General features: G+C 41.6%; 2 protein-coding genes across 3 annotated transcripts; one reads left to right on the forward strand and one right to left on the reverse strand.

Moving 5' to 3' along the window:
- Window positions 1-826: 826 nt before the first annotated feature.
- Window positions 827-13,950, forward strand: dnmt1 (DNA (cytosine-5-)-methyltransferase 1). 2 transcript variants are annotated; one of them, XM_076752659.1, is made up of 35 exons: window positions 860-1,061; window positions 1,540-1,576; window positions 2,377-2,484; window positions 2,586-2,826; window positions 2,935-3,007; window positions 3,163-3,247; window positions 3,349-3,389; window positions 3,475-3,529; window positions 3,645-3,728; window positions 3,994-4,103; window positions 4,566-4,684; window positions 4,831-4,923; window positions 5,019-5,170; window positions 5,756-5,943; window positions 6,481-6,495; window positions 7,726-7,909; window positions 8,027-8,124; window positions 8,401-8,548; window positions 8,656-8,771; window positions 8,849-9,050; window positions 9,135-9,268; window positions 9,359-9,538; window positions 9,622-9,846; window positions 9,932-10,124; window positions 10,433-10,523; window positions 10,623-10,763; window positions 10,869-11,151; window positions 11,287-11,428; window positions 11,897-12,063; window positions 12,159-12,336; window positions 12,486-12,681; window positions 12,777-12,940; window positions 13,074-13,190; window positions 13,476-13,569; window positions 13,654-13,950. In XM_076752659.1, exons 1-35 carry the CDS (start codon window positions 1,015-1,017, stop codon window positions 13,689-13,691), a joined length of 4,539 nt encoding a protein of 1,512 aa, XP_076608774.1. In that variant the 5' UTR covers window positions 860-1,014; the 3' UTR covers window positions 13,692-13,950. The 2 variants fall into 2 exon arrangements, with proteins under 2 accessions (XP_076608775.1, XP_076608774.1); XM_076752660.1 differs by lacking the exon at window positions 6,481-6,495 and having other exon boundaries at window positions 827-1,061.
- A 587-nt stretch (window positions 13,951-14,537) lies between these two features.
- Window positions 14,538-17,750, reverse strand: eif3g (eukaryotic translation initiation factor 3, subunit G). The gene is made up of 10 exons (XM_076752674.1): window positions 17,644-17,750; window positions 17,508-17,554; window positions 16,674-16,762; window positions 16,108-16,167; window positions 15,911-16,015; window positions 15,562-15,757; window positions 15,347-15,457; window positions 15,099-15,235; window positions 14,719-14,825; window positions 14,538-14,635 (listed from the first exon to the last, which is right to left on the reverse strand). Exons 1-10 carry the CDS (start codon window positions 17,664-17,666, stop codon window positions 14,620-14,622), a joined length of 891 nt encoding a protein of 296 aa, XP_076608789.1. The 5' UTR covers window positions 17,667-17,750; the 3' UTR covers window positions 14,538-14,619.
- Between the last annotated feature and the right edge of the window lie 70 nt (window positions 17,751-17,820).

A 17,820-nucleotide genomic window follows, 5' to 3' on the forward strand; every position in this document is an offset into this window, starting at 1 on the left:
TAAATATTGTACTGTGTGCGCGCGCGCACACACACACTTGCGTGAACTGCCTCGTTAATTAAATAGAGGTGTGTAGGTCGAACTTCTGGGGAGCAACTGACAGTATGTATCGCCAGGTTGAATATGCATGCACAACATGACAAAGAGAAGATCCGCAGCCATGATTTTTTAACCCGAAAAAGCCATGAAGCCTTTTCAGGCTTTCAATGACATAGTGCCACCTTGTGGTAAAATGGGCATATAGCAAGCAACATCTGAAGGACGCTTTCCCCAAATTATTCTCTAACTACAAATCTAAGAAATGAAATCATATAACTCGCTCCAATTTGCATCTATACTTCCATATACAAGAGTGAAACAAAGAGAAATCGAGCCGGGATCGGGATCATAAACATACATTACAGTAACACAGGAAAGTGTGTCATCTCCAGCTGTTATCCTGCACTAACACAACGACTCTATTATTCACAAGAAGCACAGTGTCATCTATTGAATGCGTTCATTCAAAAGTACAGGTACATACCATCTCAAATGCAGATATTTATTGCTAATATGTCTCATTAGTAAACGTTCAGATTGCTTCCGCTTGGTCAGTTGTCTACAACATCTAGTGAATGGTAGGGGTAGATCGAGTTACTTGTTCATTTCAAGAAAATAGTAATTTCAAAAATACAACCACGTGACAATCACAATTGTGCTCCAAATACATTGTGTTTTCAAGAAAATGTGTTGCGCAATCAAACGATGCACTAAGTACCGAAATATTACATCCCATACTGAAAATGGTTACCCATACATCAATGTAGTGGTACATTCCACAACACCCGGGTTTCCGCGCGAAAAGACGGCCCGCGCGCCCGAATTGCTTATAGCATCCATTGCAAGAAACAGCTCAAGACAGACAGTCACTGTGGAGCCGCACTGTAGTCGCCAACGGCGGGTTTAAACATTGTTTTAACGGATTTTAAAGCTGTTTTATCTCCCTTGTCTTATACGTTTAGCTAGCTAATTGCCATGCCATCCAGGACTTCCCTGTCTCTGCCAGAGGATGTCAGGAAAAGGTACGATAACGTTAGTAACGTGAATGCTAAAAATGCCCTGATTATGTAGCATGCATGCAGCTTGTCTTAGTCCACAAGCCACAAAAACAACAGTGCAGCCCGTCTAACTAACTGCTTTGGACTTACCCTCGTTGTTGTGAGCGGGGCCACTACTTTATGTTTTGCTTGTACTAGCAACTGCAGCTAGCATTAGCTTGTTGCCTCTTGACAGTCAGGGTTGATCCTGCATACAGCGTTAACATTAGCTCCCCGTTAACGTTAGCCAGTTAGCATCTTAGCCTGTCAATGGATGGAGCAGCGTGTGGGATTTGGCGCCACTCAGGAAGTTTTGCCATCTGTGTTTCTGCTCGCCCGCCGTTACACCGGTTTCACTGCTACAACCGTTGTTGTAAATGTGCTCGTAGATGTTTTAGACTCTGTCATCATATCAGTTAAGTGACTTACTACAGTGCTGTTTTGACATGTGCGTTGTTTACAGGCTGCAGGTGCTGGATGAGGATGGATTCTCAGACGAGGTGGGTTCTGTGTCTACCTATTGCACCTGAACGCCTGCAAGTAGTCTCTTAAAGTGTTACCCCAGCTGCTCACTAATTGGAGTTGCTAATGACTGTTCAGTTTGGGACTCCAAGGACCATTGAACATGAATCTAGGTTTAAAATATACAGTCATATCACTGCCAAGCTCCACCCTCCATTGGATTTCACAGAACTCTTGTGTGTAGTTCATTTATAATGAATGAGTCTCTCTATACTTTTCAAAGCAGAGAGGTGAACTGTACAGATGATGGTATCTAGAAACAAGTCCCAGGGCTGCTCCACAGGTGCCCTGCATGTTAGCAAATTGATTTGGATTTAATATCTCAAACATGTATCACTTTCCAAAGTGTCATGAAGGTATAATCAAGATATAAGTTCAAGCCTTAATGCTGTCATCTTCAAGTTATAACTTTTTATGTAAAACATGTGCTAACATCTCAATAAAGGTGCAATTGAGATGATTATCTCAGATGTCAAGTTTTAATATGCCAGAAATCTGAATTAAAATATGTATTATCAAGGATTTATTAGGTGAGCAGTTATTAATTATCATATTTTGACAGTTTTCCGGCAGCAAGTAGTCTCTCTGATTCTGTTATGCAATGTGTTTTAGGGAAATAATGTCAGTCAACACAGCACTCAAAAGTCAAGCCATACATGTATTGTAGTACTTTTATATGTACATCATGAATTTACTGTACTTTTGTTTTGGACTCTTAACTGCATAAGTTAAGCTTAGGTTTCCTGACTTTATCCTTTTTCTTAAAATGCCATTCCAGGATCATGTGAAAGAGAAGCTCAAGTTGGTGCAGGACTTCTTGCATGTTGATGCTCAGGACCAGCTTACCAGCCTGGAGGAAAAGATGAAGAGTTCAGAGATCTCAATGGTTAGTGACTCTTGATGGTATCAGAATCATCACTAATCCTGGAATTCTGCTTCTCATTATTTCTCCTGTGACATGCAATGTATGCCGCGTACTTTCCTCAGGAGGACTACATCGCTAATGTAAAGGCTTTGCTTGGAAAAGAGCTTCATCTTGAAAATGGCTCACACGTTGATGGTGTGGACCAGAATGGAAAAACAAATGGCTTCACAAATGGCTCCCACAAAGATGAGGACAATGAAGATGTAACTATGGACGTACAGGAGGAGGAGGAGGCCGTCAAGTCACCAACTGCTCCTAAAGGGAAGGGTGGACGCAGGAGCAAGGCAAATTCTGACACCAAAAGTAAGTTTGACACTGACATATACTTCATGAATCATGTAGCCGTTGCATTTCAAGATGGCGATGACCCACAAACTGCATATAATAAAACAGGTATGTTTTTCTTTGTAGAGTCTCCTGCCAGCACCAGAGTTACAAGAAACAGTGGGAAACAGCCATCCATCTTGTCAATGTTCTCTAAAGTGTGCGTATATTAGTTTTATCTTGTGTGTTATACTTTGTCATTCACTGCCATTCACTTGACTCTTTCATTGATTTTCACCAAGTGGAGAAAAAAAAAATCACGTTTTGCATGTACAAGTGTCTGTACTCAGTCTTAAAGTAAAATCTGTCTCACAGTCAAAAGCGCAAGTCTGAAGACTTGAATGGAGAAGTTTCTAATGGCCAAAATGAGCCGAAGAAGGAGGAAAATGATGTTGAAGAGGTGAGGCATTATTATGTGTTGTTGATATTTAAACATCAGGAGTCTGTGCAATTTACAATGTTTGATATGCAATACTGCCCATACTTTCAAATCTGTTGTAGTCCCGGGAGGAGAAGCGTCTCAAAGTGGACTCGGATGAAAAGTACGTCTTTTGACCTCTGAACATTAATGATGACGATGATGGAGCTCACACTCAAGTGAACATACTGATACTTTTCTTTTTGCAGTGCTGCTCCAGAAGAATCCAAGAGTGAGATTGTTAAGAGTGTTTCTGCTGCAAAGGTAATGAATTGTTTCATTCAGCACAGTATCATAGCTGGAAACATTAAGCATTAATGCTTTGATCTGACATGACCTGTATATTAATTCTTTTTTTTCTTTTGTTTTTTGGTTTTAGACACCACCCCCCAAATGTCCAGACTGCAGACAATACTTGGATGACTCAGACCTCAAGTTCTTTCAAGGGGATCCCGATAATGCGGTGGGTTTGTTTTGTAAATTTGTTGTGATTATGTGTGTTCTTTATAAAAACCTCAAAGAGAATAAAGAGTTTATTTTGCATACAGCTTTTCACCCCTAATAACTAAATACACCACACCACATGAAAGCCTATGTTACTTGTCTTTGGTATTGCATGTGCTTGTAAGTATGTTTTTACCATTGTTAGTTTCTTTTTTTAATGTCATCACTTATATTGACTAGAAGAAAGTGAAACCTTTAAATAATTGTGCTCTCTTCACCTTCAGCTGGATGAACCAGAAATGTTAACAGATGAGCGCCTCTCCCTGTTTGACTCAAATGAGGATGGATTTGAGAGCTATGAAGACCTGCCACAACACAAGATTACAAACTTCAGGTAAGTGATTCTAGGTGACACTTGGCTTGTTTGCCCAGCTCAGAAGACAAACATGTCCATTCTTGTGTGTCATAGTATTGACCCAACAAAACAAAAGTCATCATGAGGCTGCCCACATAGACTTGTGACCTGATTGGTCTGTGGTTTTTGCATGATTCCATGAGTGATGTCAGCCTATAGGGTGACTTGATTTCTGCACGTGCCAACCTACTTATTAAAGATGCTCTCTCTTCTTATGCTAAATAACCCGATGATGGTCTTTGTACCAAAATATTATTATTAATAAATGTTTCTGATTGCAAGTGTAGAGTTAAAGTGTGTGGGAGTCTTGTTTTCTTTTGTCAAGTTTTGGTCTGTCTGTAGGTGTGCAGGTATTGCTTTTCTGACATATCATGGTGTTACAAGTTTTCATATTGCAGCACCTGAGGTTTTGTCAGTGATGGAACGCTTGATGTCTTACAGTGTGTATGACAAGCGTGGCCACCTTTGTCCATTTGACTCTGGACTAATTGAGAAGAACGTGGAGCTGTACTTTAGCTGTGTTGTCAAGCCAATCTATGATGACAACCCTTGCTTGGATGGTATGAAAATACACATTTCAAAAATGTAAACTTAATGATGCTTGTACATGTGGTTTTGTTTGTTTTCCCTCTGTTTCTTCTCGTAACCACTACAACCAAGCAGATGTTTGTCTTAGTTTGTGTGTGGTGTCTCCCTCCCGCTTCAGGTGGTGTCCCTGCCAAGAAACTTGGTCCTATCAATGCCTGGTGGATCACTGGTTTTGATGGTGGAGAAAAGGCGTTAATTGGTTTTACTACAGGTAGCAAAGTTCTAAGTTTGCTGCTTTAGATTTTAATCTATTTTACTCTGTATGATGTACTCATGGTTTGTATCTTTGTCTTCTTCATCGTCCAGCTTTTGCTGATTACATCTTGATGCACCCAAGTGAGGAGTATGCACCCATCTTTGCACTGATGCAGGAGAAGATCTACATGAGCAAGATTGTGGTGGAATTCCTCCAGAAGAATCGTGATGCTACATATGAGGACCTTCTCAACAAGATTGAGGTGAGGACTTGTGTGAATGGAACAAAGCGCTATCTTTGTTAGTCGATCGCAACAGCTTCTGCCGTACTAAACATGGTTCTGTTTTTCAAGGGGTCATCAGTGAAGTGCTGAGTCAGTCATTTTATAGAAAAGTCGATCGAGACAAGTAATCATGTTTTTCAGGTAGCATTGAATCTACTGGTCAATATGTTGATTTGTGATTGACAAAAAAGTCTACCATTTAACTAATTGTTCAATCAATTTTTCAAGTAAATGCCATCATTTAACCAACATTTGGTTAGAACCTGTGGATGGGTGGGCCTCTTGAATAATCTTTATTCTTTACAAACTAACTAATTAATACAATACTGGCAAAACATGTTGCTTTTTCAGGTCACTATGAACCTGCATAAACTATGAAGAGTGCATGATTTGTTAAAGCAAGATTTTCTTATTCATCAAAATGAAGTGCTATAAGTGCTATCACTTAAGAGGATGTTTTACAGAAACTAGACTAGTCTCACACACAAGTGATATTTTGTGAGCATAACATTGCTGAGGTAAGGAAAAACATGACACTGACCCCCTTCTTTCTCCTACCCTCAGACAACCGTGCCTCCTGCAGGACTAAACTTCAACTGCTTCACTGAAGACACATTACTGCGTCATGCCCAGTTTGTGGTGGAGCAGGTGGAGAGCTACGATGAGGCTGGTGACTCGGATGAGCAGCCCATCATTGTTACTCCCTGCATGAGAGATCTGATCAAGCTTGCAGGAGTCACTCTAGGAAAGAGGTATGGCTGAAAGATCAGAATATGGTTCCTTCTTACCTGTGAAGCAGTGTCTGCTGGAAGTAATCTTTGGAAGTGGCTTTGATTCCTGAGCCTTTTGAGGGTGTAGTGCACAGGTTTACACTTAAACCCATGTAAACATCACATCTCCTCACTTCACTAGCAGCTAAAGGGGGAGGAGGGGTGTTAAGTTGGTGGTTGGAATGTGAATCTGCAAACTCTTTGGCCCTTCAAGGAGGATTGCTGTAATTACTTGAAATTGTCACTTTATTGTGCTGTTCATACAGCATATAAGTAAGCTTTCCGTAGACACTGTAAGCAAATCATGCGGAATGTAGACAACATGCTACTGCTATAACTTAAATGAAGACTTCCCATTCTCAGCTTCACCCAGTTTTTCTAGCAGCGGCTCCTTTGCAACACAAATGCTTCAGGATTTTTATTTTATTTATTTATTTTTTTGCTTATATTCCTGTATTTCTGCTCCTCACTCCTTGTTCTCCCTAATGTCTAACGTTCCTTTGACATTTCCTAATGCAGCATGCTGCTGTACTGGTAGGTAGGCCTTGTTGTGAATGCATCCTTAGCTTGTATGGTGGTGTGTTAGTGTGAAGCATTTAGAAGCTGTATGGACAAAAAGAGCATTATACAAGTTCACGCTGGAATATTATTTCTAAATTAATTTACATCTTCGCTTTCCCTTTTGTTTTTGTTTTAGTTTATCTGGCATATTTGAATTCTGGCCATATAGCGTGTGTGCGTGCGTGCGTGCGGACCAGTGTCCATAAGTTATCTTGAGTCAGTCACAATAGATAAAATTTAAATATTAAAAATGCCTGGTGAGATTGAATTTATTACCAAAAAAAGAAGTTTTCTTTTGAGATGTCTGTATGTGTATTGTCATGTAAAAAACTGACTCGCCCCAGTGTAAGAAACTAGATTTATCAGTCATGAAATTTCTTTTGTTCAAATATGCATTTTTTTCCCCCCTTTTTGTTCAACATTGCAGTCATGCAAACTCTCTTCTGGTACTTGTCACACTTACACTTAAAAAAACACAGCATATAAGTCATATTGGCTGGAGTGACTCCAAAAGGTAACTGATCGTCACGCAGAAGTCATCTCTGAAAGGAAGATCAGTTGAAGCCTTGAACTTCAGTGGTGTCTCCTGAGGGGTTTTCTCGCTGCACTTAATCCATGCTACAATAAGCCCTTGACAGACGGTTGTTTCACACTTGCAAGTTTGAACGTGGGATATTCCTATGTGAACCATCACTGTTTTAACAAAAAAGAAAAATCATTGTCTTGATTGTCAAGTTAAAACTCAATAACTTATGGAGAGTTATTAAGTGCATAAGGATGTTAACCCTATTTGATGATGATTCTGATTTGTTGACCCTTAACCTTGGGCTTAATGTATTAAGCCCTGGATTAATTACAGTCATAGAAAATATAAAACAAAGTTAGTTAGACCTTGGCCTCTGTAAGCCAGGATTCTCCTTAGCATCACTGAGAGCAAAGCACACTCTTTAAACCTCAAGTCTGTGCAGGCCAGAATGTTAGGGAAGGATTTAATTGACCAGTTGCATCTAACGGGAACTCTGCATTGTACATTTTTACTGTGTCTTTTTGGTTTTGTTTGCTTGTTTCTTATGTTGCATGGCCTGATGCTGTGGTGTGTTGACAGCCAGGGGCTTCATAATGCCATCGCTCCACATATCATCAGGTGTTTGTGCCAAGCCAAATGGATCTCTCCTCTGAACACAAGCTTTATTCTATTGACAGGAGAGCTGCCAGAAGACAGGCCATTCGTCACCCAACAAAGATAGAGAAGGACAGTAAGGGACCAACTAAAGCGACCACTACAAAGCTGGTCTACCAGATCTTTGATACCTTCTTCTCTGATCAGATAGAACAGAATGATAAAGAGAGTGTTGGGCTCAAAAGACAGCGCTGTGGGGTCTGTGAGGTGAGTGGTCATGACAGTGACGTCCCACTGTTCAAATTCAGCAGTGTCTGATATTTGATTTGTCATCTGTATGTCTTTAACAGTTGAAATGCATACATTTTCTTTGTCTGTCTCCAGGTTTGCCAGTCTCCTGATTGTGGCAAGTGCACAGCTTGCAAGGACATGATCAAATTTGGAGGAAGTGGCAAAAGCAAGCAGGCTTGTAAGCATAGAAGGTGAGTGTGTGGCTGGGCAGTTCAGTCTGTAGATCCTTCTGAATGTATGTTGGCAAAGGTTTTGTGGTCTGAGGCTGTTTAAATGATTTTATGTGTAATTAACACGTGCACTTAGTAAATGCTTTTCTAATGTAGTAGAAAAGATGAGGACAAATGTTAAACGTGACAGAAACTTGAAAGAGTTCTCATTTCATGTACTGTGAGGAGGGCATGGCACACTTGTGCATAATGTCTCTAGCCCTTATTTCCTCTTTTGCCAACCTACAACCTTTTTAGGTGCCCAAACCTTGCGGTAAAGGAGGCTGAAGATGATGAGAACATTGAAGAGGAAGATATTGCAGTAGCAAAGGCCAAAAAGGTTTCTCATGCTAAGAGGAAGAAGCAGACCCAGTGCAACCTGACATGGATTGGAGAGTCTATTCAGGTATTTGTTTTCCTCGTCCTTGGTTGGTATGAAGTTTTGCTGTCATGCATGAGAAGCCAGCAGTGTGTGTATAAACATAAAGTACATTTTTCTTCAACGCCTCACAGACAGAAGGGAAGAGGCAGTACTACAGGAAGGTCTGTCTGAATGATGAAGTACTAGAGGTGGGCGACTGTGTCTCAGTGTCTTCAGAGGATCCCACCATTCCTTTGTATCTGGCAAGGTGGGACATTTTGTTTTAGATCTTTGACAGCATTTTGTCAGTAGTTTGTATAAATCTAATGAGCTGATCCTCCTCAGGATCACGTCACTGTGGGAGGACATCCATGGAAAGATGTTCCATGCCCACTGGTTCACTCGTGGGATTCACACTGTGCTGGGAGAGTCCTCTGATCCGCTGGAGCTTGTCATTGTGGATGAGTGTGAAGACATGCAGCTCAATTATGTGCAAGGCAAAGTTAATGTCATGTATAAGGCCCCATCTAACAACTGGTTTATGGAGGTACGTTAACTTGACAGCGGGTTCATTTGCTTTGTGTTGTTTTATTTTTTTTTCTTCATTCTATGGTTACCTTTTGTATTGCAGGGTGGCATGGATGTTGACCTCAAGGTGATTGAGGATGACGGGAAGAGTTTCTTCTATCAGTTCTGGTACGACACAGAGTTTGCCCGCTTTGAGACGCCTCCTAAGACCACTCCATCAGAAGACTGCAAGTTTAAGTGAGCACCACCCACACATGCATTTGTACTGCACATGTGATCTTTTGTTTGTTTTAACCTTCTTGTGGCTGTGCTCCCCTTTGCTTTCAGATTCTGTGGCAGCTGTGTTAGGACTAAAGAGAGAGAGGAACAGGAAATGCCTCGTTCATTTGAACCCCTGGGGGACAAAGACAGCGACAACAAGGCTCTGTATGCTGTAGCCTGCTTTAAGGGGGTGCAGTTCAAAGTGGGAGACAGTGTCTACCTGCCTCCTGAAGCTTTTAATTTCAGGTGAGGGACATGATTCAATATTTACTCAAACTTGTATAAAAAAGAAACTGTATGAAACTCATGCCTCTGTGTTTGGGTCTCAGTGTGAAACCAGCTAGTCCAGTGAAGCGCTCCCACAGGAAAGATGATGTGGATGAGGAGTTATATCCAGAATATTACAGGAAGTCCTCAGACTACATCAAGGGGTCAAACCTGGATGCTCCAGAGCCTTTCCGCATCGGGCGCATCAAGGAGATCTTCTGTCACAGGCGGAGCAATGGGAAAAGTGACACCTCTGAGGTCAAACTGAGACTCTACAAGTTCTACAGGTAAGACATTATAAATTGGTTGTCATTCAGTGTTTGTCTGTAACGAATAGTTCAGAATTAACTGGCTGTTTTTCTCATCTCCCAGGCCTGAGAACACTCACAAAGGTGTCAAAGCCAGTTACCACACAGATATCAATCAGCTATACTGGAGTGATGAAGAAGTGACTGTCGACATGACTGAGGTGCTCGGTCGCTGTCAAGTAGAATACGGAGAAGACCTGAATGAATCTGTGCAGGACTATTCCAGTGGTGGACCTGACCGGTTCTATTTCCTGGAGGTACAGTTGTTAATACTTTGTATCTGCAGGAATTTCAGGTTAGATAATTGATCAGTTGTTGAGCAAAATGGCATATATTTAAACAGCCACCCCACCACTAGAATGTTGGTTTTGTGTAAAACAGTTGGTAACATTGCATAAGGAGAAAAATAAAGCCACTGAAGACGATAATGCTAGTTGTCTAATATGAAAACTTTGTGAAAATCTAAAGTTGCAATGTGAATCAAAAGATCAAGTGTTGAGAAATGTGATGTCTGTACTTGAATATGTAATGTATATGTTTGTTCTCTTATGTATTCCTCTCCCAGGCCTATAATGCGAAGTCAAAAAGCTTTGAAGACCCCCCAAATCACGCCCGCTCGGCTGTTCATAAAGGCAAAGGAAAGGGCAAAGGGAAAGGTGAAAATGCAGACATAAAAAAACACTTTTTTTTTAATGTGTTTTTGGTTTTAGGCCCACTAAAGTCATAATCCAATGATCCTATTATGCTCTTCCAAGGTAAAGGGAAAGGAAAGGCGTCTGCTGCACAGGAACCACAGGAAACCCAGAATGAGCCACAGACACTTAAAGTGCCCAAATATCGCACACTGGATGTGTTCTCTGGCTGCGGTGGACTGTCCGAAGGCTTCCACCAGGCTGGTAAATGCTGTTTAATGTTGACATGCATACAGGTATGGGCAAATGCCTTTTTTTTTTTTTTTTTCCCAGTGTAATGCTGAAAACGTGGTTGCTGGTTGCTTTTAGGTATCTCTGAGACTCTGTGGGCCATAGAGATGTGGGAGCCAGCAGCACAGGCCTTCAGGCTCAACAACCCTGGCACCACAGTATTCACTGAGGATTGCAACATCTTGCTGAAGTTGGTCATGTCTGGAGAGAAGACAAATTCTCTCGGCCAGAAGCTGCCTCAGAAGGGTGATGTGGAGATGCTGTGTGGAGGACCCCCTTGCCAAGGGTTCAGTGGGATGAACCGCTTCAACTCTCGCACTTATTCTGCCTTCAAGAACTCCCTTGTGGTCTCCTATCTCAGGTCAGTGTCTGCAAAGAGTAGATTGTCATGTTGACCCCTTTGAGATTTATTATAAACACGATGCTGCAAGTTTCCTGCAGTATCAACCCTACGGTCCTTAAGTGCACATGTAAAATAGGTTTTCCTCTCTTGCAGTTACTGTGATTACTACAGACCCAAATTCTTCCTGCTTGAGAATGTGAGGAACTTCGTCTCCTTCAAAAATTCCATGGTCTTGAAGCTGACCCTACGCTGTCTAGTGCGCATGGGCTACCAGTGTACTTTTGGTGTCCTTCAGGTGGGTCTGACTCTTCTGACTATTTTCTTTCAAGTCTTGCCAATATTTATTCCAGATTATGCTTCTGGCTGGATCTGGGCGAATGGCATTAAGCTCAGCATGTGTGAAACTCCTGGTAAAGCTCCTTATCTTTCAGGCTATATGTCCCCCAGATCCACCAACAAGTAATTGGCTGTGGCAGGAACAGCAGCATCAAATTGAATTGGCTTTTTCAAATTTAGAGAACCATGATGGAAATACAAAACCTTTTTTGTTTAAAGTAATTACACAAGTTATCAAATTAAAATTCTCCCTGAATTTCTTAAAAATGTGAGGATGCCAGTTGACAACAGTTACAGTCCTACTTCTATTAACATGATGAGCAGTTTAACCAGTGACTCCGCCCTTCCTCCACTGTCATACATGCCAGTATTTTTAGGATCTGCTTTGCTAGACCACTAACATGCTCAGTGCTGCCCTCCTCATCAGGCTGGTCAGTACGGTGTTGCCCAGACCCGTCGCAGGGCAATCATCCTGGCTGCTGCTCCTGGCGAGGAGCTGCCTCGTTATCCTGAGCCATTGCATGTGTTTGCTCCCAGAGCTTGCTCTCTGAGCGTGGTGGTGGATGAGAAGAAATACGTCAGTAATGTTACACGGTAATTTAAACATACCCTATAGCACTATTTATTGAAATTTAAAATCCAACTCACAAACTGCCTGTACACGAGACTAAATTGTCTGTCTTCAACAGAGGTAACGGAGGAATCTACAGAACCATCACTGTCAGAGACACCATGTCTGACCTGCCAGAGATTCGCAATGGTGCAGCTGCATTGGAGATTTCTTACAACGGGGAGCCTCAGTCTTGGTTCCAGAGGCAGATCCGAGGCACACAGTATCAGCCAATCCTCAGAGATCATATCTGCAAGGTGAGCTGTCTCATACTTGCACTTCTTTTGTCTTGGTGGTAGCATTAACATGATGTAGATGTATTATGTTAATGTGGGATTATAGTGTGATCACTTCCTCTCCAGTTGGCACCAAAAGTAAAGTTTATAACATATCTTTGTGTCCTCAGGACATGAGTGCTCTGGTTGAAGGTCGGATGCGTCACATCCCCTTGGCTCCAGGCTCTGACTGGAGGGATTTGCCCAACATCGAGGTTCGTCTTAAAGATGGCACCATGACCAAGAAACTGCGATACACACACTCTGATAAAAAGAATGGACGCAGCAGCACTGGTGCACTCAGAGGTGTTTGCACTTGTGCAGGAGGTATGTAGGTTTAGTTCTTTTATGTGAATAATGGGAGCAACAGAACTTGGATTTCTAGGGTGGATGCATCTCTGATCATGTTTGTGTGGTTTTAGGGACGCCATGTGACCCTGCAGACAGGCAGTTTAACACCCTGATCCCTTGGTGTCTGCCCCACACTGGGAACCGCCACAACCACTGGGCAGGACTCTACGGCAGGCTGGAGTGGGACGGCTTCTTCAGTACTACTGTCACCAACCCTGAACCTATGGGCAAGCAGGTACATCAACTTTTTCTGAACTAAAAAAAATATAGAAATGCATACTGATGGACAGCAATTCAATTGATGCCGTCATGGTCTGGAGGAACATATTTTCTGCCTTTGAAGCTGAACCAGGGTATTTTAATTTCAGGGCCGTGTTCTGCATCCAGAGCAGCACAGAGTGGTCAGTGTGAGGGAGTGTGCACGCTCTCAGGGATTCCCCGACACCTATCGCTTCTTTGGAAACATCCTGGACAAACACAGACAGGTAAGGCTTGGGGTGCATCACTGTTTTGTTGACTAGTTAAAGTTTGGCAAAGTACTTTGTATTACTGAAATTGGTAAGCTGTCTGCATCTGTCTGTTTTATAGCTTGTCTCTACTGCCCTCAAGTGGCCAAAATGTCTATTGCAGATTTAATTACTGCTTATACCAGCAATTCCAACATGGCTTCTCCACAAAATTTGACAGACATGAAAGCTCAAATAACATTAGTCAACTGTCCACTTTGTGCTGTCACAGATCATGTAATTGCTTCTTCCGCTTTCTGCCAGGTTGGAAATGCTGTGCCCCCTCCACTGTCAAGGGCCATAGGCCTGGAGATAAAGAAGTGTGTCCTGGTGAGAATGAAGTCAGAGCAAGCATCAGGTGACTATAATTTCCCTGATTCATACTAAACACTTCACTATGTAAAAACCATAAACATGGTGTAACCCCCTCCCCTCTCCACAGAGAACATCAAACAAGAGAAAATGGAGGTCTCTGATTAGTTCCTGGTTACCTTCCCAGCAAGAATCGGTTCCACAAATCCTGATGCTGATGTGTCAAGCAATCATTCTTTTTAAATAAGATGACTTTCAGCTGTGTCACTAAGTGGCCACCATGGACATTCTGTGCAGTGCCATTCCATGTTTTATTTCAAATGTGTTTTTAATCATGATGTTGTTGGGAAATGTTCGCCCACTGTGGGATAAATTGTATGTAGTTTTTATATGTGTGATGTTTCAAATAAAGCTCTTATGAAATTTATTGTGAATCTAATGTGTTGAAATTAACACCTTGCACTTAAGGAAATTAATGAAGCTCGTATAGTGTTATTGTTCAGCTATGTGAACACCCAGAAACTCAGATCCGTCTTGTTTCAATCTCATAGTGATAAATGGCAATTTACGCCTGTGTCTGGAGTTATCACTAGTGAGAGGTTTTCAGTAATTGTACATTTTAATGTAGAGGGGTAACAGCAACTAATATCTAATTGCATAGTGTCAGTGGGCACTTTAGCAAATCATTGAGCAGAACTGCTTGCTGATATTGAAGTTAAGTACAAGTAAACTCCACAGGCAAACAAGTGATTCTTCACTGCAGTCAAGGAGGTCAACTCATTACAACCAGCACATCCCTGACTTTAAGTGTGGTTTGAATTACTGGAGTTCAATGAGCGTTTGCTGCATTTATATCTGTACAAGAAGCCTTCTGCTTTTGATCTGTTCTCAGTTGGCACTTCATGTTTCAAGCCAGTGACAAAGTAGCTTCAATTAAAAAAGAATTGGTCAGAATAAAAGTTGCCAGTAAATGTGAATGCTGCGCAAACTACAAGGAAAATAGTGACAAAGAAATTGTAGCAACATTGATTTTCTTTATTTAGGTAACAGCCACATAAAATCTGGCATCATTGTTGAATAAATTCTGATGGATTCTTCAGTTGTTTGATGGTCTGCAAAGAGAGTTAAATGAGGTTAGGAGCAGCAATAAATAACATGCTTTAACACGTAATTGACAAAAATGATGATCACTTACTTGGCCCATTCAACATTGAGAATAAGATGATCGTATCCAAATCCTGACACTCCTGCGATGGCTCTGGCTGCATCCTCCCGACGGTGGAAACTGATAAAGGCAAATCCCTGCAGGACACAAAGAAGTCGATGGATGAGACAACTAGATCATGTTGCGCTTTCTTTCATTGTCAATTGTATTAGATTTTTGGTATTGCCAGCTAGTCATTAACTCAAAAGTACAAACTTTAATGCAAAAAGCAGCTGAGAAAAAAAACAAACACTACAGTCACTATACTAAATATACAGCGTTGCACTTGGCTTCCTCCTTTCCTGAGTTTTTTTTTTTTATGCCTTAAACATTGAAGGTGCAGTTCCCTGTATTTTAAGATAAGCACTGACCTTTGACTGCCCAGTGTTCTTGTCCTTGGCCAGGTAGATCCTTGAGATGGAGCCAAATGGTCTGAAGAGCTCCTGCAAGTCTGTCTCACGAGTGTCCTCAGACAGATTGGTCACACGAATGGTGGCATTGTCATCAGCTGTAAGGTACAAACATATACTGTTTAGATTGAGCAATGCTCTCACAGCTGCACGATGAGTTGTGTAAAAAATGGATGTATAGCAACCAAGTACAACAACTTAATACTCACCTCTGCGGTTGGGCTGCATGGACTCCCCTCTTCGCGTTCCTCCATCCCTCAGGCTCGGTGGCACATACTTCCCAGTCTTGCTCTGCGCAGGCTGTGCAGGCTCTGGTTCCGCTGGTGAAAGAGAAGAAAGCAGGTCACACCAGTCCACCAAGTCTAACAGTGGACCATGAAAGTTAGATCAAAATCTGGTGATGTGAATGGAGAGCTGATAGTACCAGAGCCAGCAGGCTTCTCCTTGTCTGCAGTGGAAAGCCCAAGCTGTTCAGCCAGCTCCTTCTGCATGGGGCCCAGGGTGTCCTTGTATGGACAGCGGGTGGTCCAATGGTCGCCTTTGCAAATACGACAGGACACAATCTTCTGTCCTTTCAGTTTGTTCATTGGATCCTCATCCTGGTCTTGGGCGTTCAAGTCCTGCAAGAGGTGAAATTAGGTACTCAGTCACGAGCTTAAATGAGTAAATTACAAACCAGTACCACACGTAAAGCATGTTTCTATGCACTATGTGGACTGCTACACGTCAATGATCAGTAGCATAAAGTCCTTAAGCTCACTATGGATGCTCACCTCTTTGCTGGAAATGAAAGTCATGAAGACATCATCACTGACTGTGGTGGTGGCAACATTAGGACCTGGTGCATCAAACTCAGAATTGCCAAACTTTTTCCAGTTCTGAAATCAAAGAAGATATATAATACATGACATATGAGTCTTATTCATTTCAAAGCAAATGCATCGTAAACTAAATTCAAGTTAAAGCAGACCTTTCTCCTGGCAACAGCTTTTGAAGCTTTTCTTGTCTCGATCTTGAAGGTCCGCACAATCTAGAGGACAAAAAGGCAGCAGATGCATAAATCATTTGTGTCTCACAGAGTCAAAGTGTCTTACTGTAGTCAAAATGCCCAAACATTTACTGCATTTACAAAATACTATGCTACTAATGAGCACATAGAAACACCATGAAGCATAGTCTTTTCAAAGCTTTAGTAAGTGCTGGTGCTGTGACCTCATGAATTTTTTTAATGTCTTTTTTTTTTTTTTTTTTTTTACCATTTAAGGTTATCAATGAAATGAATCCCAAGAGCGGCAGAGACATTGTGACATACAGATCAACGAATGGCTGCATCTATTGCTTTTCAATTTTGCAACCCACCAATGTTGGCATCATAACACAGGAAAACATACACTAAAACTTAATATAATTTCTGAACCTGTGTCACAGCAGCCACAGGAGCTGCCCTCATCAAATGCAGCCATGCATATGCTGAAAGCAACACTAAGCAACACTGTGAACAATGAAACATATTAACTGGAATAAAACTCAAATTACCTTGAACTTCTTTCCGTCATCATCTATTTTATATTCCGTGACAGTTTTTATGTTTCCTTTGATGGTTTCCTTCGGGGATGGTAGTGTGCCTGAAAAAAAAGAAAAAAAAATCACACTCAGAAAAGTTAGGATTAAAAACAAAAAAAAAGCCAGAAAGGCAAAGAAACTGTGGCAATCTTTTGACTGTGTTGGTCCACTACACAATGGACAGAGAATTCTCAATCAAAAGGCCTGATAAGACTCGACAGACCTTTTTCAACAACTAAGGTAATTTGGCCGTTAACACTGTCAATGAAGCAACTTCAGAATTTCTCATCTCTTGACCATCTTGACATCTGCAGTTCTTCATGGCTCCAGTAACGTTACTCACTTCACACCAAATGCAAATGTATTTTACATTTGTGTATTTGTGACAGAAGTATTTCATTTTCCAACTCCGTTCCATTGTACGGTTAGCCATTTTAACGTCATTAAGTTGAAGTCTGACTGCAGCCAGTAATATAGCTAGCTAATTTGCTAATGCTGAGCTTGCTAACGTTTAGCCATCATATCGTTAGCAGTGCCTACGTCACTGTCCATGGGCCACACCATATGTCGGTAACATATTTCATCAGTTGTTTCTCAATTTATGTCAGTCACAATAACCTACGACTCGAGCCTTTTAAAAGATTAAATAACTAAAACATCACAGGTACGTTTATTTTTAATTCAAGTATTACGCCCGACAACCACGTGGAAGTGGAAGCTGCCTAGCCGGCCTCCTGCTCGGGCATCAGACTGCAAGAGATGTACTAGCATTAGCAAACTGCGCTAAATATTTAGCTAGCTATTTACCTTCATCTCCTTCTTCCTCGACTTGGTCTGCCCAGCTGGGCTTGGAGCTGGAGGGGAAAGATTGATATACAATATTAGACCGATGAAAGACCCCCAATACAAGGAGAAGCTTGTAAATACACGTAATAACACTCACTCGTCGTATTCAATCGACGGCATCCTCTCAGCTAGCTTAGCTTCAGGACAGCAAAGAACGGAAGACTTCGAGCCGAGCCAAGGCGCCACCACACACACTTCCGGAAGTGAAACTTCGCATTAAAAGTATCATATTTGTTAACCTTTTATCTTCAAAATGAGAGCCATGTATTCTGCT

The sequence above is a fragment of the Chaetodon auriga genome, chromosome 16 (genome assembly GCF_051107435.1).
Source record: "Chaetodon auriga isolate fChaAug3 chromosome 16, fChaAug3.hap1, whole genome shotgun sequence".
NCBI classification, from domain to species: Eukaryota; Metazoa; Chordata; class Actinopteri; order Chaetodontiformes; family Chaetodontidae; genus Chaetodon; species Chaetodon auriga.

What these genes read in the sequence shown, in the direction of transcription:
- dnmt1 (XM_076752659.1), top strand. Translation starts at nt 1,015, where the DNA reads ATGCCATCCAGGACTTCCCTGTCTCTGCCAGAGGATGTCAGGAAAAG. An exon ending in CTAACAACTGGTTTATGGAG is followed by an intron (nt 9,051 to 9,134) that starts GTACGTTAACTT and finishes TTTGTATTGCAG; the next exon opens with GGTGGCATGGATGTTGACCT. An exon ending in CTGAACCTATGGGCAAGCAG is followed by an intron (nt 12,941 to 13,073) that starts GTACATCAACTT and finishes TTTTAATTTCAG; the next exon opens with GGCCGTGTTCTGCATCCAGA.
- eif3g (XM_076752674.1), bottom strand. Translation starts at nt 17,666, where the DNA reads ATGCCGTCGATTGAATACGACGA. An exon ending in CGAGGAAGAAGGAGATGAAG is followed by an intron (nt 16,763 to 17,507) that starts GTAAATAGCTAG and finishes CTTTTTTTTCAG; the next exon opens with GCACACTACCATCCCCGAAG. An exon ending in CATGCAGCCCAACCGCAGAG is followed by an intron (nt 15,236 to 15,346) that starts GTGAGTATTAAG and finishes TGTACCTTACAG; the next exon opens with CTGATGACAATGCCACCATT.